The 25934-nt window shown below is 39.5% G+C and overlaps 1 protein-coding gene across 7 annotated transcripts in view; it reads right to left on the bottom strand.

The window, feature by feature from the left end:
- The window catches only part of LOC127440018 (diacylglycerol kinase zeta-like), a 111050-nt gene extending 85356 nt beyond the window's left edge, over positions 1 to 25694 (bottom strand). For 6 of the 7 annotated variants that reach the window (XM_051696418.1, XM_051696563.1, XM_051696640.1 and 3 more), the window contains exon 1: positions 5029 to 5162. Coding sequence is in view for 1 of the 7 variants with exons in the window: in XM_051696860.1 (XP_051552820.1) it covers positions 24975 to 25159 (185 nt within the window). In the remaining 6 variants the exon portion in view is untranslated. Of the gene's footprint in view, positions 1 to 5028; positions 5163 to 24974 lie in introns of those variants that run through there. The other variant, XM_051696860.1, reaches the window with a different exon arrangement.
- Positions 25695 to 25934: the final 240 nt, after the last annotated feature.

Genomic DNA, 25934 nt, shown 5'->3' with positions numbered 1-25934 from the left:
AAGAAAAGGAGGGATAAGTCAAAAATTATTTTTGTGGTAATCAATATTATGCCACAATTGCTGTCGATTGAGCTTAACTTGTATTGAACCTGGAACATTCCTTTATTTTGGAAGAACAGCTTTCAGAATGCATAATAACCAGAGCATAATCTCGGGTTCAGTACCATGGTCCACTCCCTGATCCGAAAAACAGCTTTCATATTACCAATTTTTCATGCAAACCATACTCTTATTCAGTATAAACTGCCAGTGTGAAAGGCCCCTGAATTAAACCACAAAGAGACACAGTAAATTCTCTGTTCTTATTATCAGGGTGGTGGTTAATATGACTTGTGTAGATACTTTCAAAAAAATATTGTATTAGCATTGTATTGGATTAGTAGGCTTAATTGAAATTTCAGTCATTACTCAAATTCTATAAACATATGCGGTAGCACACAAGCAATCACCCAGCAATTCAACAGCAATTTAATCTCTTTTTCAAACATGAGAGGATACAATGAGGATGTTATGAGCAGAGACATCAATAAAATACAAAAAGAATTAACACAGTCCTCACAAAAAGGAGAAAGTAAATAGTCATAAAGAGTCATAAAAACAGGACAGACAATATTACTGAAGTAAAAGTATTTTGTACTGCAGCACACTGCTAAAATTGTGGCTACTTACTGTATAATTAAATTGCTTGCGTTTCTGATTTTCCTCAGATTTTTATTTGATTTTACTTCGCTAATTTGAATAAATGCATTGTTACACACATAAACACACGGAAAATAAGTAGCCAAAGGGGCCGTTTACACAACGTTTAAAACTAAAAACGGAAAACATTTTATGCGTTTTGGCTGTTCGTTTACACGACAATGGCGTTTTGGGGCCTGAAAACACAAACTTTTGAAAATGGGTTTCAAAGTACAAGTTTTTGAAAATGATGCCGTTATCATCTCCGTGTAAACATACAAAAATGCGAATTTGTGAAAATGATGACGTCATGCAAATGCATATTACGTGTTCAGTCTATAGGCATGCGCGCGAGTACTTCAAAACAACGTGCGAGACATTAAAAACTACAATGGTGGACTACGGGACTGTGTTTGTGCTGCTCAAGATTTTGTGTTTATTGACGCTTCTCCAACAAAGTAATTGTAGTAATAAAGCAACCTCATCGTCCATCCAGACAAAATTGCTCGATGCTTTCGCCATCTTCATTGTTTGTATTCACCGCTCTGTGGAAGAATGCTTATGTGCGCAGGCGCGTAGTGTTTCTTTACAAAGTGACATTGTCTACTACTTGCCTGGCATGCATAACACAGCGTTTTAAGTCGTTCAGGGATCCTTGTGAACGGGGATCGTTTTGACAACATTGTCGTCTGTACGCGAAACTTTTCAAAAACGCAAAAGAAAAACTTTTCCGTTTTTAGTACATCATTGTCGTGTAAACGTACCCTAAGTGATATGTTTCTTTTAATAACGTAATTATACATGACAGAAAATTCACATTATTTTAAATAATGTATGATCAGTCATGTACCTCAATGACTTTTGTGTCCTTTGTTTTTGTACACACAGCATGCAACAGCAAAGTGTTGCTGTCACATCATGTCTCATTCCTTCGGTCTGTGCTTCTCTTTCTCTCTCTCATTACTTCCCATGCTGTCACTCTGTGGAGCATTCATTTAGTCTGCTTTCATTTCCTAGACCTCATTAGGACAACTTTCCACCAGTAAATGCCCAACTGTGTGCGCTCACAGTTGTACCTTTTAGGAGTGCCTAAAACTCACTGTACAGTAACCTCGAGTGGTTTATTTATTTTTATAAAACAGCTACAACAGCATTAATCAGTAATAAGTAGGGCTGGGAAATTTAACACGTTAATTTCTGGGATTATTATTTTTTGTATAACGTGTAAAAAAAAACACGCAATTAATGCAGTATCTTTAATTTTTTTTCTTCCTGAAACTAAATGCAATAGGAGAAAGTTGCTCCTGGCAGGCAACGCAGCCTTACAGGCTCCGATTAGGGTTGGGGCAGGGAAAGGGCATCTGCTACCTGCCAGGAACAAACCCAGGCACTTTTGTACAATGGGCGAAACTTCACCAATGTTTTTCCCCACTTTCATGCTAACATTGGCTTATATACATTTTCAGGAGGTACTCGCTCAACTCAACTGCACATCCTAACACAGAAACTGATCATGTGAAGTAGTGCATGCTTATTCATTATATGCGACGCATGTCCTGGACATTATAAACACGGGAGCGAATTTACTTTATGGAGAATGAAGATTCTTCATCCGCAAGTGGGCGAGTGATACAGGCAAGCTTCTGTATCTCTTCACATCGCACGAAAACACTCACTGACTTTCATCTGAACCCGTTTCAAAAGCCAAACCATCTGAGTGAGACCCAGTGTATGCTCCATAGGGACTGAGATGGACCTGGGCTGATTTCCCAAAAGCATTGAAAGCTTAAGTTGATCATAGAGACCACTGACGCCAATGGTTTCTTCGATCTACTTAGGCTTACGATGCTTTTGGGAAACGCAGCCCTGGCCATTCAGCAAGCTACTGCCAGGTATACTTCTAGAGACTAAACGTAGGACAGAGAAAATAACAGTTTAGAGATTTTAAACTTCAGCAAATTAAACTTCAGCATTCAATATGTTTTATATCTGTATGTATAGTGTCTAATAATGCATTGGCAATGTACACTTTAGTTTCTCTTTCCAATAAAGTTTGATATGAATTTAATCTGCCCATTTGATCCTATTATTTAAAAAGGTCTACTGGAAAACACCAGATGATTTTGCCCAAATTGTAACATGTCCACTGATTTTATGGCATGTAAACATATATTTGTATCAAAGATTAATACCTGTATAAATGTCTCTAATTAACTCCATCTGCAAAAAAATAAATAAATATGTACATATTTAAATTATTAAAATAAATGATGACTAACCAGTTTCTTGCAAGTTCTTTGAGACAAAGTATAAAGTAAATATATTTGTAATGACTTTTTTAATATTTGTTGTAATGTTTCTTGTATCATAATTTAATTGTGATTAATCACATAAAAATTTGCGATTATTTAGTTTAAAAAAATTTCATTGATTCACAGCCCTAGTAATAAGTTACATTTATTATTAAAAATTGAATTAAACAATTCTTCCCTACTGTAATGTAGTTCATTAGCCTGACTGTATGCTGTTTACATTTGTCCAGCAACATTGCAACTTGTCACATTAAGTAACAAGTTTATTAAAGGTGCTGTAAGCGATTTCAGCATTCTGAAGCTTTCATGTGACTGAGCTGTTGAATTAACCACGCCCCCTCTTTACTAAACCCCGCCCTCCCCAAATTATTTTGAGACCAAAACCGAGCAAAAGAGCAGCATTGTTCCTGTGGCTGTCAAATTCAACAGTGGCACAATAATGCCCTCAACCGACAAACATTATGAATCATAGCCTCAATGATCTGGTTCAAATACAACGCTATGAGAACAAGCAAAATGATTGACAGGTGAAAAGCAAATGTAATTTTTTGCATACTTTTCCATAAAAAAAGAAATAGCTTACAGCATCTTTAAGCCTACAGGCTGTTCTATATTGTGAATAGTCACAGATCAAGGGTGTTGTTAAGACTCCTTCAGCCATGGTTATATTCACAATATGGCACAGCCCTCGAGAGCCTTACTGCTTTTATAACAAAATTACCTCATAACAGAAATATAAAGGTCACAATTGTTTATTAAAATGTTACTTTAAAAAAAAAAAAAAGTAAAATCATTAAATGCCATCCTTCTGCTAGAAGATATAGTCCCTGATTGTAAACAGTATAGAGAAAGTTTCTATGCAACAAAAATAACAGTCAGCTATGGGTGCTGCACAGTGATACAATTAGTAGCTCCTTGTAGAGGTCATAGCTGTGCTTTATCATGAATAGAGCACAGCTACTGACCAGTCAGCCTCCACAACTGGAATAATGTGTTTTATAATATCCACAGTTGTTCTGACCAACTACTGGGCGGCACCATAATGATTCTAATTGCTGCTGGACTGTTTTCTGGTTCCGATCTCCAGAAGATAGGTAAAAAATACAAGTGTTTCAGATAGAGAACAACCACCATTTGAGTAAAAATTAGTTTAGGCTCAACTTGTGCAGTTGTTGGCTGTCATAACAAACTTGAAGTCGTTAATGATATCAGCGTAACTAATCTCGGGCCATCGCTTCACGTCATCCACCCACTCCTTCAACTTTGATGGGTAAGGTACTCTCAAAAGATGGTCATCACGACTCTGTAATTATCGGCACTATGGAGTCACAGAAATGTTTTACAAAATGAATACGTTAAACGTCACACTGTCTGTTAAGAACATACGACGATGCAAGTGAAAATGCATATAAACATCCGAGTTACCTTTTTTGTCAGCATGGTAGAACTTAAAGTCTGTGTATCACACACAAACACACACAGTCAGTGGCCCATAAGCACAATAGCTTAATCATTTGCTCACTCTTCCCTTATTTTCATTCAGTGGTATACCAAGGTGTCTTATAAACAAACACACAAACATGTTCATACACAAAGCGTATGTGCACTGACAGTGGTCTACTTTTAGAGCTCCAAAGAAAGAGTTCTGTTAAAAACAGCAGCTTGTAAGTTCCTCCTTTCTCTCTCCAACATATATATAATAGATTCCAGCATTGGGTGCATTAAACTACACACCACAAAGCAATGAAAAACAATCCTGTTAGCCTACAGCAACAGCTGATGATAGAATCACACAGGCAGCCTTGTGATTATAACAGTCACTGTACCCTAAGCTGCAGTTGTTTTGCAAGTCCAATATGAGAATCACCAGACTCACCTAATACACCTCACGTGCCTCACTCTTACACATGCACTGTTAACACAAATCAAAGAGTCTTCAGGATACAGCACTGCACTCTACTGATGACAAACAACTCCCCAAATCAGCTAAACCACAACCTTACACTCTTAGGAGAGAATAGTCACAGAAATGTACAACCTGATAGAGGGGTAAAAATCATCCAGATGTCTTCTTTCCTAACCAGAAAACTTGTACTTGGTGTGAGAGAGAAAGAAAGAGAGAGAGCGAGGGGAAGAGTGAGGGATGGGGAGAGCAGGCAGTCTGCCCTGAGGGAGTAGGAGGGTCAAAAGAGAGTGGGAGAGAGAGAAACAGAGAGAGGGAGGGATCACAGACAGTAGAATTATTTTACTGATGAAGCGTGCTTCCTCTGACGTAAACAACTTGCTTGTATACACTGACTTTTTATAGAACTCTATCTATCTAAAACCTGAACACATGTGTTCTGCATGAATATCCATAAACATCTATGAATGTATTATAAGAGCAAATATGTACAAAAAAAAACAAACAAAAAAACAACAGAAATTAATATTCCATTAATAAATGAATTCAGCTCACTGTTAGGTGAATGTAACTGTGCAGTATCTGTCATTTGGGTGTTTTGATGTCATGTGGCATGATTCCGAGCTGCTCCATAATCCATTTTAAAGCTGATGTGTTATTATGCGTGTTATTTTTATAATGTTATAATTCTGTCTCATATTCCTGTTTAATATGCAGTCAACTGTAAAAGGGGCCGCACACCAGACGCATCTGGCAGACAACATGGTGCATTTTAAAAATCGAAACAGCTGTTTTCAATGAAGGTACACACACCGCTGCGACAGACAGCTACGACTCTGGAGGCTGCTCAAATTTCTGCCGCGCCAGAGAGCGCAACTCACATATTTTCCATTAAATTCAACCCAAATCATTATCAAAGGACATAGATTATTTACTCTAGCTTTATTCTTTCTTGAAGAAGGGAAAAACCTTGGTAACTTTTGTGTGTACTGTCTGCCACATGAACCGCATCGACATGCCCTGTGTTTAATACCTGTGCCATGTCCTAGCCACGAAGCGCGCTTCTCGTCCGGTGTGCGACCGCCTTAAGAAAGCATTTGTCGGTTGATTTCACCAAAAAGTGCAACACTGAGTGCGTTTACATGCACATTCTTGCACTGATTAAGTTTAATAAGCCGAAAACAATGTAGTCATGTAAATGCATTAAACACCGTTCCTTTATCAGTTCCTTTATCCTTTAAGGTCCTAAATGTCGTAAGAATAAACCGATCGACATGGTTCGATTTTTGCCGATTTTGCATTGCATGTAAACACCTTTACTGCCGTTCTTACCTGCTTTTATTAAATAAGCTGATTTTTGTTTAAGTGGCCCATCCAGTCCAACACAGCAACGTTGTTCATTGGCAACACTGAACACAGGCCCGATCAGTGGTCTATCGGTTTGTACAACCAATGGAACTTTTCTGGAATATGTTTGAAAACAGTGATTATTTTTTGCAATTTTGGTGTTTGGTGATGTTAGTGGTGTAGAAATGACACACTTCAGCTTCACATTATCAGTTCAGAGTCTAACCCCCCCCCCCCCCCACTACACCACAGCAGTTTGTGAGAAATTATACAATCATGCAATAAATGAAGTCAGAATGCAAGCTGAAGGAGGCTGAAAACTCTCAACGCCACCACCAGCCCACGAGCAAGGTACTCTTTTTCACACAAAGAGTTTCCTAAGGGGAGGACATCTAACACAAACATCTTCTGGCCACCCGTATGCATTTATATCTGTGTGTTTGTGCTGGGGGAAAGGGTATATATATATATATATATATATATATATATATATATATGAGTAGGGCACGTGTATGCTTCTGAGCTGATCCCTCGACTCTAATGTGACAGAGAGACACCAACAGTCGCTTTGATCAGTGTGTGATGCCACTGCCGCAAGCAGCGTCTGTGTGTGTCAGAACGCTGAACGCCGTGTGGTCGGACCACAGCAGTTTTTTTTGTACAATGATGACTGAGAGATCTATCTCAAATGGAGCCGTTTACTGCATCTACACACAACCACGCTCTCAGTTTCACTGTTTCTGTTTCCATAAACACACAAGCTCATGAGAACATTTTTAATTGATCAAGAAAGAAAGAAAGAAAGAAAAGGGTTACAGTAAGCATGCTACAAACTATGAGAGATCTGGTAACAGGCATCAGAAAACCATGGTAAAAACAAGAAAACGAAACACATACATATATTTCCTTCCCCCACACCTGAATCCGTACAGACACTTACTCACCCTACCTCTGTCTATACCAGTGGCGAATTCTCAGGGCCAGCAAAGCCTTCTCTGCTGGCCTAACATGCCAAATAAATAAATATTTTTCATCTTTTCATTCTCAATCACCTTTTTGCCTATGTATTTTTAATCACTTTCCACTCTTAACTAATCTACAAACAAATAGAGAAAAACGAAAAGTTTATCCAGTCAGAATTTATTCCTTGATGCTTACAAGCGAAGCGTGACAACTGTTTCACGAGTCTGAGCTCCACCCCCTCAGGCCTTCAGAATTTCCACAGAATCCCTCAACAGTGCAAATGAATGCGCATCTAATGTCAGATTCATCAGCCAGTCAGATTGATTTATTTGTTCTTGGTGGGTGTGATCTTTAGGATATGTCCAGGTCGAGGCCTTCTAGCTAGCCTTAAGTGATGGAATTTAAAAGCGAAGAGCACAAGATCTTGCTGACAAGTCGACTGTCATCACTGCCACTATTGCCACTGAGAAAGAGATCCTTATGGATTTAAAAACAGGAAATGTTCTGCATGATCGTGTGATTGCTTAATTTATTAATCAGGAAAGGAGGGCTGATTTTCACTTCAAGCAAATTGGTAAGTGCTTTTTGCATTGTCATAGCAACATCATGAGTTTTCTAAGTGTAAATTAGGCTGCTTGAGCATTCAGTGTCGGATCAAGTTTTGAGAAGTAGTGCTGCGCTCCATTCAACTCAGAAAGTCGGATTTTACAACCTCCTACTAGGAAAAGTGCAATGGAATGCATCTTGAAGTCAGAATTACAACTTGTAGGCTCGTGCAGAAATTCTCAACTCCAATTTCACCGAGATGCAGATGCATGATGTCCCACAAACATGTCCACACTCAGGGAGATATACAAAGTAAGTGATAAACATTCACTTTATTAAGTAAAATCGATAAATGTGTTTGTTTCCACATTACATGATATTAAAGCTTGTTTAACAAACGCCTGTAGAAACAGGTGTATAAAACATTATAATCTGTTTTGATAATCGTACATTTATCAAATGTACGAATGTTTATCAAATGTTAATGTTACATTTAACATATATTAATTGGGTTGCTAGGAGATATCTCTAATGAGAGTCAAACCCCTGCTAAGCGAACGGGAGCATTGCAGTTTTGTTTCCTTAAATGTCATCTTCCGAATATCGGGGAATGGAATGCATTTATGGTCGGAGATATCAAGTAGGAATATCCAACATCTAACTTGAATGGAACGCAAAATAACTGTGTACCCTGACAAAACAAAATTTATTGCAAGCAACAATTAAATTGCAAATATTATTAGATAGATTTTTCCAGGTATTATAGACCTCCTTGGTAGATTCATATGAAAAATTATGATTTTTGAATATCTGTTCGGGAGACGTTCATTTCACAAAACAGTCATGCTGCAGTTAAAATTAGGCTTGCTTGAGCATTAAATGTCGTTTCAAGTTCTGGCTTTCATGCGTGGACGTGTTTTTAAAATGGCAATTGGTATTATTAGTTAGCTGCGACATAATGTATGATGCCCAAAGGCACAGGGTGTCTTATTCATTGTGAAACTGTGTTTTCTTAATGGCATGAATCACACTGAAGGCCTAGACTTTTAATGCACGGCCCGTCACTGGTCTACACGTATGTGCACACACATAAACGGTGTCTATTCTATACAGATGCTTCATCAAAGAGCTGTCACATGAACTATGATGTGTGCATCTGTCTTATATGGTAAAGGTCCTGCTCAGTGTCTCTCTGGCTGCTAATTATGACAGTGTTACACTACTTAATAGACACTACTCCGACATGGTGGCAGAAGAGATTGAGACACAAGGGTTGTAGATTAGCATTTTATAAACCAGACAAGGAGATTATATTTAGAGCTCCATCTCGAGTGGAGGAGTGGGAGGAATGAGAGGGAGTGTGAGTCACCATGCAAACAGAGAACACAAGCAACGTCTATTAGAGTACTTTGGCTATATGTTGTATGTGAATTGATTGTGGCATCTCAGACATCATCTTCCATGGCAACTGTCACTGCTTCTGTCTGGGTGTCACAGCACATCATTACCTGACAATCATCATTGCTACCACCTAACTCTCGCTGTCAGTCATAGCCGCTGACAATCATTTAAGCAGCCATTCTCCTCCTCGGTGCACCATTGTGTGGCAATTTGATGCAGATATTGGGAGAGGGAAGCATCTGCTGGTCAGCTGCTGTCATTACAGGTGCACTACCCTTTTAGTGTGTTATGCACTACCTAACAGATCAGAAAGATTTTCAGGGGTCATTTTATAAGGAATCCAATTTTCCTAGATCTACTGAGATAAAAGAATTAATTGTACTATAAATACATACTGTACCATTCACAATTAAAATTTCCTCCCCAGTGAAAAACATGCAGATAAATACATTTGAACACACAAACATGACAATGATGCCTATTTGGTACTCACAAACATGGAATTTAAACTTCTATCAGTATAATCACTACTGTATTCAATGGTTCCTCAAAAGCAAATGCAACATACCCTGTATGTTTCCATTCTGCCAGCATGTATACCTGTTCTCCAGTTCTGATAGCAGCAAAGAGTAATGTTTAGTGCACTAGGATAATACAGTTGTGCTCAAAAGTTTGCATACCCTGGCAGAAATTGTGACATTTTGGCATAGTCTTTTATTTAAGGATAGTGATTATATGAAGCCATTTATTATCACATAGTTTTTTGGCTCCTTTTTAAATCATAATGATAACAGAAATCACCCAAATGGCCCTGATCAAAAGTTTAAATACCCTTGAATGTTTGGCCTTGTTACACACACACAGGTTTAAATGGCAATTAAATGTTAATTTCCCACACCTGTGGCTTTTTAAATTGCAATTAGTGTCTGTGTATAAATAGTCAATGAGTTTGTTAGCTCTCACGTGGATGCACTGAGCAGGCTAGATACTGAGCCATGGGGAGTAGAAAATGACTGTCAAAAGACCTGCGTAACAAGATAATGGAACTTTATAAAGATGGAAAAGGATATAAAAAGATATTCAAAGCCTTGAAAATGCCAGTCAGTACTGTTCAATCACTTATTAAGAAGTGGAAAATTCGGGGATCTCTTGATACCAAGCCAAGGTCAGGTAGACCAAGAAAGATTTCAGCCACAATTGCCAGAAGAATTGTTCAGGATACAAAGAAAAACCCACAGGTAACCTCAGGAGAAATACAGGCTGCACTGGAAAAAGATGGTGTGGTTGTTTCGACGATACTTGAACAAAAATGAGCTGCATGGTCGAGTTGCCAGAAAGAAGCCAATGCCACAAAAAAGCCCGGTTACAATATGCCCGACAACACCTTGACACGCCTCACAGCTTCTGGCACACTGTAATTTGGAGTGACGAGACCAAAATAGAGCTTTATGGTCACAAACATAAGCGCTATGTTTGGAGAGGGGTCAACAAGTATTGTGCTCCATAATTTAGTTGCATTATGATGTGCATCTGGTCTAATACTTCATTGTGTGTGCGCGTATATTTGCATTGCTTTAACCACTCTTTGTAAGTCCCACCTTCTCGCACACCAATTGGTCAATTATAAGAGGCTTGCAGCAACTTTTGGCCAAATTGCTGCATGTCAATCTCTCCGCTGTTGGGTTCAGCATCAAACAGTTGCTTGACAGTAGCAGCAAATAACAGCTGAGTGGAAACAATGCCCAAACTAAAGTGCAAATTTACAGAAGATTTGCACAAAAAATTCCAGTGCTTTCATCCAGGTCGAGATCCGTGGGAAGCAGAATGTACGACATGTAAACCTGGCACTTATGTGTCAGTTGCTAATAAAGGTACAAGTGATTTAGAAGCACACATTAGCTCTGCGAAGCATAAAGGGTCAGCAAAAGGTGAAAGTTCATCAGGTAAATTAACGGACTACTTTTTGCGACCAGGTAAAATTGTTATCACATTACTTCATTTTCCATGGCCATTCAAAATAACACTAATAGTAAATGAAGGTACACTCATGGCATCAAATATTTTATTTTAGTACATGGATATTCAAAAGAATGTTGGAAATTTGCATTCATAGTAACACTGTTTTTTGTTGCATAATAATGCCCTGCAGTGCACACTTTGTTTCTTGTACATTTGTTTGTGTTTAAGAGAAGATGATTTAATAAAATATTGAAATATTAATGACAAGATTTTTATATTTATTTTGGGTTAATTAATTGCTATATTAATCAAGTAATAATTATAAAAAATCTTTAGAATAATTGGCAAATTAGTCGTTAGATTAATCGATAAAAAATTAATTGTTAGGTGCAGCCCTAGTGATGTATACTGTAGATTCAGCTTTAAAAATATTATTCTTTTTTTCAGGGGTGGATGATTTTGTCGAACACATGAATGTAAGAACGAAAAAGAATGCACACTGAGAAACAGCCAGAGAGATACATTTATTGACAACATTCCGTCTCTATCCACGAGTACTCTTGAAACATTACACAATTAAAGGGACAAATCACTCAAAAATACAAATTCTGTCATTATTTACTTCCCCTTATGCCATTCCCGTATGACTTTCTTTCTTATGTGGAACACGAAAGGGGACAAAAAAAAAATAAAAAAAATCCTGGTCCCATTTTTATCAATACAATGGCAATTGATAATGCCTCACTTTTAAGTTTAAAAAAAGTAACCAACTGTCCATGTGGTTTGTGCGTCATATTCCAAGTTTTCTGAAGCATTACAACAGGTTTTGGTAAAAACAACTCAAAATGTAAGTCATTTTGAATGTGATGTGCAATGGAAGATTCACTGAAAAAAAATATTTGGGGTGCTTTTTAAGCTTTAAATTGAGTCCCTATCAACAGCCATTGTATTGAGAATACGCACCAGGATATTCATAATATTTTTTCTTTTGTGTTCCGCATAAGAAAAAAGTAATATATGTCTGGAACGAGATGAGGGAGAATAAATTATGATATGATTTTACATTTTTGGGTTAACTATTAAAGGCAAACATAAAGATTGATCACTGAACATGCACACATGCATGCACACATGACACGATGGGCTGAACTGTCACTTTTCCTAAACCAACGTTTCTCATAAACTGCTTTTATCATGTGACACTCACATGTGAAAGTAAGGACATTACCATCTCCTTTGCTGCTTCAACATTGCATACATAGACAAACAAACATGCCTACATGCACACACATACTCAGGGGCCATATAACATAGTACTTCTAACAAAAACCTCAAAAGAGAAACCTGACTGCAAGAGTTTGTATGTGGCCTGTAGTGGAACCCCAGAACATCATGTTGTGTAATAGAATGCCAGTCCATCACCCCAGTACTCAAATTTATTAATGACAACAAATACATCCCACAAACATACCTCAACATCTTGCAAACAGACCTCACATTTAGCTCCTCAGTCACACATCGGTCTAATGTTCACTGGCACCATCTAGAGACAGACTCTAGAGACAATCCAGCTGAGCAGCATCATTCATGTCTTTTTCAAGCAATCACAATGGCTCAGCTGATTCTACCTGTGACAGGTGTGATAGCTGGTAGCCAATCAGAGCTTTCAGCAAAAATTCCTCCAGGAGGTCTGATTAATACAATACCCCTCACTCTTCAGAGGAAGTGGCACATATTGATTATCCTGACACAGTCAGGTTACATCAATCAACACAATCATCTTACAAATAATACTTAAATGTCCAGATTATTAGCTAGCCAGTACCTTGAGATGAGATTTTAAACATGGAAAATACTATTAAAACTTTGCCCCTCTCTGTTATCCATCTCCTTTTTCAACAGAGTTGTCACTTTCTCTTTATAGAAGTCAATAGTGATCCAACAGACAGATATCCAATAGTGACAATAATGAGATCTGAGTGTGAAAAATAAAGGGGGCGTAAAAGGGGAGCCCTCAAGAATCTGATTATTTCTGGTGCTTGTGACAATGGGCCTATCTCACTTTTTTCACAGTGTCCTCTTATATGTCTGGTGACCCTTATTTCATGAATCAGAGTGAGATCAAGAGCAAAAATGAGAAGAGAAAGAGGGATGGACAGAGATGGGGAGATTTAGACTGGTGAGGATAGTGGCTGTTGAGCTTATTGACTGTATCATTGTGCGCGTGCGTGCGTGCATGCGTGTGCGCGTGTGTATGGGTGTACTGATGGGGTATAGGACCTGATGCTGTTTCAGTGGCAGATGGCTGCTACTCTCAGTGGGAAAGGGTTAAAATTTGGAACAAAAGAATTAATTACGACAGACACACACGGTCTAATCCCGATGCAAGCTAAATACACACACACACACACACACACACACACACACACACAGTATACAATATCCCCGTTATATGGACTGTGTCAGCAGAACAGATGCTTTAAGACAGGCATGGGTACTTAACTACAGTACAAAAGATGATTTAGCAATCCGGGGGGGGATGTACAATTTTATATTGATTTGGCCAGATGTGTTTCTTTCAAGCATTTCCTAACATGTCATACAGATACTGTATGTACTGTCATTAACAACATAGCTACTCCTATCCTCTGCTTAAACCAACACAGGTGTGTTCAGACATAACTACACCCTCTAGATTTGAGTAGGATGTATGTCAAGGATGTGTGACATACACATCTACAATACAAGTCAAAATTTTGAACAAACTTTTTATTATTTCCAGTCTTACAGATTTTGGCTTCTTCAAAGTAGATATCCCCATATATGCTGGGCACTTGCAGGCTGCATTTCCTTGACTCTCCGGTCCAACTCAAAATAAACTGATATTAAATTGTTGTTGTAGTATTTGTGCAGGCACAATTTACATTTGTCTACAAAACAAATTTAAAATCAAAAAAGTTTTTAAGATCAAGAAACAAACAGTGAAGTGTTTCCAAAATTTTGGCTGGTAGTGTGGAGAGAAACACAAGCAGATGTGAACTCTATCCTTTATTATCAGTTAGGCCTACTCTGAGCTCTAACCTCAGTTGCATTCACTTACAGTGCACACACATATCTTTACACACCCTCTCTCTCCCACTCCCTCACATACACACAAAATACACGCTCTGCTAATACAACCCCAAAAATGAGATCAGGACCGCCTTCACACTGGTGAGTTTGATGCAGGCCGCAAGGGACTGGAGGACTTCGGCCAACTGGGTGAAGGGCTCCATGGGGCGTACTTCCAACTTCGGATCCCGGGTTTCGGCACCAGTGTGAAGGCGGTCGATAAGGAGGACACGGGAGGCAGGCTGCTCCACTCACAGGTAAGGATTTTAATGACCACACTTCAGCGCTCACAGCTTCACACACTAATCTCTGCAGCTTCGCAATAATAAATTCTTAGCTTCACAATAATAATCTCTTCAGCTTCACAGTAATAACTTTCTGGACCCAGGCTCTCCCTCGTCTGCTGGTTGTGTGGCTGCTTTTATGCCACTCTCCCCATGCTCACTGGAATTAGAAACAGGTGTTAGGCATAATTTAGCTCAGGTGCAAGCGCCCTTACCGCTTTCTCTCTCTCTCCGGACGGGCGCTTGACCACGCCCCACTGCCACACCCAGTGTTACTGCTGTTGTCAGGGGAAGCCCAACTCGCAGCCTATTAACTTCCCGCGGTCAACCTCCTGGTGTACAAGGACTTGAAAGCCATCCTGCAACGGGTCGGCTGTAGCCCAGAACATGCGTGAAGTCTGGGTCGGTTTGCTGGAGCTGCGGGGAACCCGGATATTTCCAGGACCGTTGCCCCACGATGGAGGTGGAGACATTGGTCCGGGTCCCCTACGCACCACAAGCCGCCCCCGATCGAGCAGAAACGTACCGGATACCTGTGAGTATATTCAAAATTACCCTGTAGTGATGGTCACTATTCAATTTCAAAAGCATAGTGGCAAGACTGCAGTTAGTCCCCGCCTCACCCATCCACTAATCTTAGGTATGAATTGGCCAGCATTGACTGCTTTATTGAGGGAATTTGTGTGGATGGGTCCCATAACAAAGTGTCTCAGTGTGTGGTTTGCGATTCACTGGCTGCGGAGGCAGAGCCGGGGCATCTAGGTCAGCTCCACCTCAGGATGATGTAAGGGAGGGGGAGGTGGCGGCTTCCCCAGCCCTTAGAGGATTCCCTGCATGAGACGAGACCCTTAGGCATGCGTTTGAATAAGTGAAAGTGATTGATGGTCAACGCCTCTAGCCACTGACATTGCACTAGCATATTTGTATTTTGAACTCATTAAGGATTGGTTGTATCGAGTGGCACGGACGCTCAGACAAAAGAGGATACAACACAACTGTAAGTACCGAAGAGCCGTCAGGAAATGTTATTCCAGATGGCTCATTATAATTCGATGGCTGGTCACTTAGGGCAGGAAAAAAAAGAAACTGAAATTGAGAGAAACTGGATTGAGTAACTTGGGTGATCATGCTCAGCCCTCTCCTGTCTTTGGTGCAAAAACATCAAGAAACCTGCTGGACTCAAGCGCACTTGCATGCTCCACAGATAGTGTGCACGACACTCATGTGAAACACAGCTGCGCTTGTCAGATGAAAAGTATATTTAGAAAGCAAGATAAACATCATTAAATTTGCTTCAGTTGCCCGAAATTTCGCTTGGGCGGCCAAGATGAATGATCAGAGCCTGAAAAACTCAGTCTCATGTTAAGCCATGACTACTGAGAGATGCACAGAAGCCGCACACATGGATATTTACATATTATGATATACACTATATTAGCAATATACATAGCGATATACGCAATATGCAAACCTTGAAAATCGCTGTTTTCTTTTCGTTATAGCTTTTTATAAAGCCAAACCAATTCCACACCACGGAGGCTGACCTTTTTTCTTCACAATCTCCCACTTATCTTCTCGCTCACAGGGATTTGAGGAATCAGCCACTCCGCCTTCCTTTTCCATTTCTCCAATTGAATATGTAGCATGTAGGCCTACGTGTACGTGAATAGAATGCTGTGCACATTTCTTGCCACGCTGTGCCGAGTGGCATTTCTACCAGTTTAAAGTGTCTCCAGGTAGGCTATATCGCCCACCCATAAATCACAATGCAAGAATGTCATTCTTGCTGTTTATTTTTTTAATTTGACATTAAGTGAACAAATGCAATCCGAAAGACTGTCTACTGAAAAAAAGTCAAGTGACTGCTGTGCATCTTCTAACAACTCTAACTTCAGTGGAAAGTTTGTAGTTGGGAGTGTATCCTTGAAACCAAATGTTTTTCTATATTCTTCTTCTTCTTCTTCTTCTTATTATTATTATTATTATTAACTTCCACCCGATCAGTGGTGACGCTGGCTACCACCCCTGCAGTTCACTAGTTCGAATCCCAGGGCGTGCTGAGTGACTCCAGCCAGGTCTCCTAAGCAACCAAATTGGCCTGGTTGCTAGGGAGGGTAGAGTCACACGGGGTAAACTCCTCGTGGTCGCAATAATGTGGTTCGTTCTCGGTGGGGCGCATGGTGAGTTGAGCGTGGTTGCCGTGGTGGATGGCGTGAAGTCTCCACATGCGCTATGTCTCCGTGGCAACGCGCTCAACAAGCCACGTGATAAGATGTGAGGGTTGATGGTCTCAGACGTGGAGGCAACTGGGATATGTCCTCCGACTGAGGCGAATCACTACGTGACCACGAGGACTTAAAAGCACATTGGGAATTGGGCATCCCAAATTGGGAGAAAAAGGGGAAAAATCCCAAAAAACAAAAACAAAACAAAAAACAGCTGATGACACTGTACAGTATATCACTGCCACAATGGCCTTCACTTTGTTTGAAAAAGTACTGGGCACAATTTTTTTGGGAAAGGGGGGTGTTGATGATGTCACAAAGTAGCGAAACTCATGAATATTAATGAGGTTGTGTGTCCATAATGTCAAATAAGCAGGTAACACTTTAGAGTAATGGTACATGAATACTTAATTACTTCAACATGAAATTGGATGAGATTGGACTAATCCAAAACTAATGAAGAGTCACGCATGAATAATATCCACCTAAATTACATGTACAGTATATGCTTTACTCGTCTGCCAAAATAATGCATTTTAATAATCTGAATTATTATTTTTTATAATACATATATTTATTTATAAATATTTAAATACAACTATTTATAATTATTTAATCATTATATACTGAATTGTTGTTTTTGAGGGTTTTCTCAGCAAATATTTATACAGTACATGTGATTAATTGCAATTAGTTTGATTAATTAATCGGCATACCATGTAATTAATTTGATTAAAAATTTTAATCGACTGACAGCCCTAGTTTATTGTCATTTACAAAGATTTATTTACAGACGGCATTACTTATATTGATCATTATTTAAACGAAGGCTAGAGCAAGCATATTTCTGAACTGTTTTGTTAAATCAGCATAACTGCAAACTATAATCATAAGTTTAAGCCTTTCTTATTACAGTAAAATGAAACTGAAACGGTACCGCATGGACCTGCATATCTGCTTATATAAGCGGTCCTGCACCGACATGAATTTTTCATAAAATAATGACTTGGAAAGTTTTCAAAGTCTAGAAAAAAAAATCTAATAGACAGAGTCTTCTTTACAAGCTCAAAGAATGTGTGGAAGATTAATTTATTTTTACCAAAGTAATATCAGTGCTGGCTCGTTATGATGTAGGCTAATTTAAAAAAAGAAAGTTACAAAATTGTTTTCAAAGAATTTGTTTGCTATCATAATTTATTAAAAATATGTAATAATTCAAGAATTACACAACGTAATTTAATGTCTAAATTACTAAATGTGAATGTAAATGTGGCGACACATTTCATCAAACGAAAATGAGGAACAAAACCACAATGGATCTTAATGTTTTTGTGAGAGAGGTGGCATTTCACAGAGAAACTGACTAGAATATTTTCAATTTACCAGCCACTGACAGGCAAGGCAAAAAGCTGAACCCTGACTATTGGAAATACTTCACTTGTAGGCATTTTAATAGGGAACTATTGCAAAGGTTAAGGTTCTGTGCCAGTATTTATGTTACCAGTACCACTTTTTACCACATGGCCCATGTGAGCTGTATGCCTTTGATATCACACTGCCCTCCTTTCAGACACTGACAGAAGAACACTCTACTCTTTACAACTGCCTTCCTAGTTTCACTCCATTGCTCTCCACCTGCTGTTGTGGAACCAATGCAACTGTGTGTGTGTGTGTGTGTGTGTGTCTGTGTCCACACACTTGACATCTAACTGCTGTACCACATATCAGGCACACAAATCTGTTATACACATACTCACAATACACACTGACACACATCTGCAAAACATGCTATTAATAGACATAAAACACATTCACGCACACACAATGACTCAAATGAACTGACAAAACCCTTCCCTCCTCTCTCCTACACACTCTCAATCTCAATCTCTCTCTCTCTCTCTCTCTCTCTCTCTCTCTCTCTCTCAGTGTAAAGTTGGCAGAGAGTCGGGTCGTGAGGTGCTGACAGATGTATGCTCAGTTCTGCTGGTTCTGCTGCAATTCTGAATGGGCCATCATGCAGTGAAACTCAGAAACAGACAGAGCAGCAAACAGAGAGGAGAAAGGACAGATTACAATGATCTGTTTTAAGCTGACGTCTGCACTGTCATATCTACCATCTCTGTCTGCTTCTTTCCTTTTTTTTTTCTTCACATTTTCTCCTTTAATCTGAAGCTGTACTATCCGGCATGCTTCAAGTTTACAGCAATTCTTCGGCTGCAAGTTCATCATCCATTAAATAACCGATGAGCATTTCAATATGCTGACTAACATATACAAATACAAGAGTCTGTAGCTTAAATGCCTCAAAAATGACTTCAAGTGCACTTTTTGTCCATCCTACCTCCCCACCTCTTTTCTCCTCGCTCACACACACACACACAAGTTAAAGTGAGGCCCTGTAGAAGTGCACAGGAAGATAGATGAGTGGAAAACATGCTGATTGATCTGTTTCACAATGCTCAATTATTCATCCCTCTCTGTCTCTCTCTGGTATTGGTAATGTACACACAAATCACCTGTGTGCATTGGTTAATTTGTAAATTATGAGGTCGCAGAATAAGGGCGATGGTGATGGATCTGGCAGGTTTGGGTTGAGGGTGGGCATGGGGAGGTCTGTTAGGGGTTGATAGAACTTAAATGAAAAAAGAGTGCAACACCCAATTGTCACTTAAAAACTACATCGCTTTTACATGAAAAGCTCACCCAGAAATGAAAATTATGTTATGTACTCAACCTCACATTCCAAACCCATATGACTTTCTTTCTTCTGCAGAACACAATTTTATTTTATTTTTTTAATGAATATCCCATTGGCTGAATTAACTACAATGCCAGTACATAGTGACTCACTTTAGCACTTAATAAATCACTGAAAAATGTCATAAAAGTAGTCCATGCGACTCGTGCATCATATTCCAAGTCTTCTGATAGTGTACGATCACTTTTTATGAACAGACCATAATTTAAGTTGTTATTTATCCTCAAATCAAATCAAAGTACAGTAAACAGCACTGAAATGCAATATGGTGACACATCGATAACACTAATGAGTCACTATGTACTGCCATTGCATTGAATTCAGCACACAGGACAATTTATTCAATTATTTCCTTTTGTGTACTGCAGAACAAAGAAAGTCATATGAGTCTGGAACCACATGAGTGACATTAAATTATGACAGAATATTCATTTTTGGGTGAACTATTCCTTTAAGCTTAAACAACTTTAACATATGCATTAACAGTACTACTACAGGGATGGTGTGTTTCCTCATAACTTGCACTTGGTTTATACTTGGGCAGTGGTTGCCAAACATTTTTAAACTGTGCACCCCTTTATAGTGTTTTCGCCCCATGGCACCCCAACCACTGAAAAAATAAATAAACAAATATGCGACTGAAAACACTCAGTTTTAAAAAGTTTAGTACTGATATAAATACTAACAAATTAAATTAAAATAATGGAGCCGTCAAGTGTTTCTCCTAAACACTGCTTCAAGTTTTTGAAGTAATTATTCAAGAACTAGTAACAAAATAGAGTAATAAAATAGAGAACAGAGACAACAGTGCTTTAAGTTTAAGTTTTTTAGGAACAGCAGCAATTAATCATTTAACAATTGTGATATAAAACATTAAAAAAGTATTTCAAAGAAAAATAGAACAAGTTAAATTTACTGTATGATTATTAGATATACATTAATAAAGATTCAATACGGGGGCCTGGAGTCACAGAGGTTACAGAGTCACAGAGGTTACCCCATGTGACTCTACCCTCCCTAGCAACCAGGCAAATTTGGTTGCTTAGGAGACTTTGAACTCATGACTCCAGTGGTGGTAGTCAGCATCAATACTCGCTGAGCTACCGCCACTGGAGTCACGAGTTCAAAGTCTCCTAGGCAACCAAATTTGCATGGTTGCTAGGGAGGGTAGAGTCACATGGGGTAACCTCTGGTTCTCGTCCTCAATGGGATGTGTAGTAAGTTGTGCGTGGATCGTGGAGAGCAGCATGAGCCTCCACATGCCGCGAGTCTCCGCGGTGTCATGCACAACAAGCCACATGATAAGATGCGCGGATTGACGTCTCAGAAGTGGAGGCAACTGAGACTTGTCCTCTGCCGCCTGGACTGAGGTGAGTAACCACGCCACTATGAGGACCTAGTAAGTAGTAATGGGAACTGGGCATGCCAAATTGGAGAGAAAAAGGATAAAAAATACAAATTTAATAATAATAATAAAAATAATAAAGATTCAATACAGTCATAGTTTGACTGAAAAGCAGACTTGTTATTGAAAGTTATTGGGCTTAAAGCTTCTGAAGTTATCCAACCAAGGATGGTGAGTGCTTTTCTCTTTTTATTGTCAATATTGTTGTTTGATTAATATTAACGATAGGTATAACAGCTGCAGCATGTCTATTAGGCTGCATCTTCACATTGCACAGATTGGATACATTGATATAAGATTTTTGTCCTGTCTACATCACGTAATACTGTACATTAATATCGTGTCAAGATGCCGCAGATTTTTGTCTCATCTGTTAACACTCCCGTAATACATTGTTTACATTGATATCGTGTCAAGAGGCGCATTTAAATGTTCATGCGCGCAGCTGCATTCACCACGAGAAACGAGCACTCTATAGAGAGCGCACGCACGCACCTACGCATGTGAGCACTTTAAAAGCTTCCGGCTGTAGACAAACAGCGTACGGGTACGGAACTGAGTCAGTACTCGGTACTGCCGGTACACTTAACTGGTGGCTATTAAAATACTAAACTGAGCAGAAATTTCGCGGCACACATAGCCAATCCTGGCGGCACCCCAGGGTGCCGTGGCACCCAGTTTGAGAACCACTGCACTAGGGAAAATATGATTATTTGTTAGCAAGCTATATTCTCTCTACAGTCCAAAGAGAGCGCGTGCACTGTTTAACAGCAGCTGCTTAGACGGGCATAAACAAAACACAGCATCTCTGTTGACAGCAGCTAACTAAACATTGCCATCTGATAATATATCTCTGGTGGAGAATCTCTTTGCTCAAAAGTAGAAAACACAAAACGGTTTAAACTGGTGCCATTAATTTTTCTTGTTCACAGGCGCAAGACGCTGCAGTGTTGCTTTGGTTATGTATTCTGTACACACGTAATGAAAATTTAGGGAATTTTAGGGTGAGTTTGGCTGGTTTACAAGGACATTTTTTTAGGTTACAAACTGGTAATTACAAGGGTATTATGCTATAAATGTGGTTCATGAGGACATTTTTAGTGTCCCCATAATTTGAATCGCTTAAAAAAAAAAAAACATACTAAATGATGTTTTATTGAAAATGTAAAACTGCAGAAAGTTTTTTGTGAGGGTTATGTTTAGAGGAAGGGTTAGGGGATAGAATCTATAGCTTGTACAGTATAAAAATCATTATGTCTATGGAGAGTCCTCATAATGCACCAACGTGTGTGTGTGTGTGCGCGCGCATTTAAATACTGTGCAATTTACATCTGCATGTATGTAAACATGTATACCAACCATCACCCAAAGCTTCCTCCAAGCATGAAGAATCAGCAGTTATTAAAGATTTTGGGGATAAAAAAACTAGAGGCATGTTTGTGCACTGATCTGGGATCTGCTCCTATACACAAATCCAAAGCTGGAGCATTACTACAGAAGCAGTAAATCTGACCTTATGCCAGAAGTTCTGGTAAATCCAGTTTACAGTGTAGCAGCATGCTAATTGAATGAAGGAAATATGCTCATACATAACCAGACTCCGACACACACATGCATACATATGACAGCTATCAGGCTTACCTTGCCCATCTATCTCTCTTTCTTTCATCCTCACTCAATGGAACAGCTTTAACACATTCACGCTCACTAGAAGAAAAAGGTGTTCATATGTAATGCAAGAGAAGACTCAGAAGACATCAGATCAGACAGGTAGAAATTCCCCGGCACCCTCCATTAAACACACACACAACACATGTCAGTGCTGTCAAAAGTTCCCATCACATGCCTCACTTGTCATTAATCATGGGGTTATATGTGGACCCTTGTGTGTGTGTGTGTGTATACAGTTGACCCAGATAGCTGGTGTCTGACATGATGAACGAGTCTCCGCTGGGTTCTGCCAGACTGACACATGGTTGCTATGGTGACACAGAGGAACTCAGTATTTTACTGCAGAGAGATGCATGATCATAATACCCTTTAACCCTTTAAACTAAACTTCACACACACACCAAATCATCTCTGATGTCACAGAGGCTCTAGATGTAAACACAACTGTGTATTCAATAAAAGAATAAACAAAAACAATCAAACAGAAGGAGGGGTTCCATAACTCATTATTCTAGGATTGTTTACTAAGGCAAGGAAATGTCAACAGACAGAATGACAGATACTCAGGTGTGTGTGTTAGAGGGAGGGAGAGAGAGAGAGAGAGAGAGAGAGAGAGAGAGAGAGAAAGAGCATAGGATGTGAAAAAATAAAAGATCACCATTTTTAAGCTGAATTTACATTTCTGCAGCATAACCTCACATACCATGTTGTGAAACGATGCACAGTTTCACACACAAAAGACTTGCTCTGGTGGCTGTAGTCTTAATTATTCCTGTGTTGAGCAGTAACTGATCCCACACAGACACACAGAAACAGAGCTCTACCAGTGGAAGTTAATAATTCAGTCTGACTGACAATCCTCTTCTCACACCTCTGATCATCCTTATGCATCAATTAATAAGCTCAACACGCTCACACACTCACAAAGGTATACAGTAGAAGCTGTTTCATCAGTGTGAACACATGCAGAGCTGAGAAAGAGAGAGAAAGAATAGAGGAGATGAAAACGTCATCATGCTGGAAGGGCTTCAGTCAAACCTCACAAAGCTGACATTAATAGTGTAACAAAATAGTCAATCAGATCCTCTCAATGTGCTACAATCGATGATGTCACTAATGATGACTTCTAGACATCACTGATGGGTTGAATCCTTAGTTCTTTTTTTATATCATTATCTGTATCTTATCGGCTCTCTGGAATACTAGATTCTGATTGGCAAATCACGTCATCCAGCGATCAGACCTGTCATAAGCGTATTAAAGTCATCTTACCTACTTTTCGTATCACGCTGCGATCTCTACAAGAAAGCTAATAGAACCCAAATCAATATTCCATATATTGCCAATTTATTTATTTATTTGGCAATTATCATGTGAGAAGAATGAGATGGTGGAGTCTCCCTCTTGTAATAAGCCTGATAATGAGCAGTCAGGCAGTAATTTTCACAATATAAACACCTTACAGAACCGGAGGTAGACTTCACCTGTTTCTGGAGACTCCACCATCTCATTCTTCTCACATGATAATGTAATTTCAACTCAAACAATTATTTCATGCTAACTTAATTATTTATTTGTAAAACAACTGGATAATAAGCAGGATAATCCATAGTCAGCCAGTCATTATTGCAAAAAAATAAATAAATAAAATAAACATCAGGAGTGACACAAGACAACTCTGTTCTGCATTGCACATATTTTGTGATAATGACCGGCTTACTTTAGATTATTCTTTACTTGAAAAACATTTACTAAGTTTGTTGAATGGAATGTTTACCCCAACTCTCTCTCAGTCAGCAAGCAGTCCATTATGTTTTCATGTGCTATTTGCTTTTTGAAAGTGTTTGATGGAGAGGAAAAAGCAGATGACAAATAGAGAGGGTGGTAGTGTCACACCTCTGATTTCTTTGGGGTTAGAGACAACATGTGTCTTTAGGCCTCCAGCAGAGATGTTTATTTTGCCATTTAAATGAGGACATTCCATACTCTTCCACTGTTTTTACACTGACTAGAACATAAACACAATCCCTACTGATTCAGTGTCAAAATGAAAGTCATAAAACAATGTCTGTAATTCAACCATCATACATGAATGACAATAGCACCGTGGCCTAACTTACATTCATACTGCAGCTTCATAGTACACTAGAACACACACTCACAGGCAAACTGTCACCGAGCATTAAATGAATGGTGTTACGAACATGATGTGTTGTTATTACAAACAGTACAGGGCTCAGGTTTGAGATCGAAACACTCTATGGAAACATGACCACAGAGCTGAGTAAAATGCACTCCACAATGTCTCATAAACACACATTCTTTCTCTACACCCACCTACACATACACAAACTCACACATGTGCCTTTGTATGTACAGAGCTCAACTCATCAGGTGTATGTCTGACTCACCTCCTTCCAAACAGCCGTAACCCTTTAAAAGTCCTGCTGCTGTGTCGGCGACCCATCACGGCTCTCTCCCCCTCTGGCAGGGGGATGGAGGGGAGGTCAGAGTTCGATGAAGAAGCAGATGTGGAGGCCAGAGAGGTCGTGACCTCTTCCCTTTCGCACGGACCCGCTCCTACCTCCTGCTCCATACGGAGCCTTGGCCGTCACTCAAACAACAGTAACCAATCACACAAACTCATGCAGTCAGAAAGTCCTCGTGGTGAGGAAAACAACAATACATGAAGAGAAGGGTCGAAGCACCATCCTGCTCTCTACCCCTTGGAAAGAGAGGGAGGATAACAGCGTTCAGTCCTCCAGATCCTCGCAGACTTCTACATGTGATCCGCTTCCCATTCAGTCTTCGAGATCCTTAATCCTATAACCAAACCCCCACATTCCTCTCCCCCTCTCCTTTCTTCCCCTCTCTCTCTCTCTCTTTCTCTCTCTCAGGAAGTTCAATGTTCTTACAGTCCTGGTCTAAGCAGAGTCATAAACCAAAGAGAATTTTATTTCTCCAGTCCTCTCTTCATGTCTTTCTCACTCTCCTTCACACACTCTCTTTCTCCCTCTCTCTCAGTCACACACTCTTCGCACTCTTTTCTCTATCTGGTGTATGTTTCTGTTGAAGCGTCTGTCTCCTGGTCTCCTTTCACTGTGGCTGTCGCTCACACTTACACATGTGCCTTTGCACGCGCACACGCACACACACGCACACACATATTCTAGCTGCCGGCTGCACTCAGAGACATTGCGCCACACCAGGAAGTGTCAAAATCAGAAGAGACACATTCATTGGACCCCAAATACAGTTGCCCCTCTAGATGCCTGACTGCTTTTTGTGCTCACACTTTTATTTATTTCTCTCTCTCTCTCTCTCTGAAAGAAGCACAAGAGGAAGGGTAGAAAATGAGAGAAACAAGTACA

Source organism: Myxocyprinus asiaticus, chromosome 1, assembly GCF_019703515.2.
Source record: "Myxocyprinus asiaticus isolate MX2 ecotype Aquarium Trade chromosome 1, UBuf_Myxa_2, whole genome shotgun sequence".
NCBI lineage: Eukaryota > Metazoa > Chordata > Actinopteri > Cypriniformes > Catostomidae > Myxocyprinus > Myxocyprinus asiaticus.
This window is presented reverse-complemented; position numbering and strand designations above follow the sequence as displayed.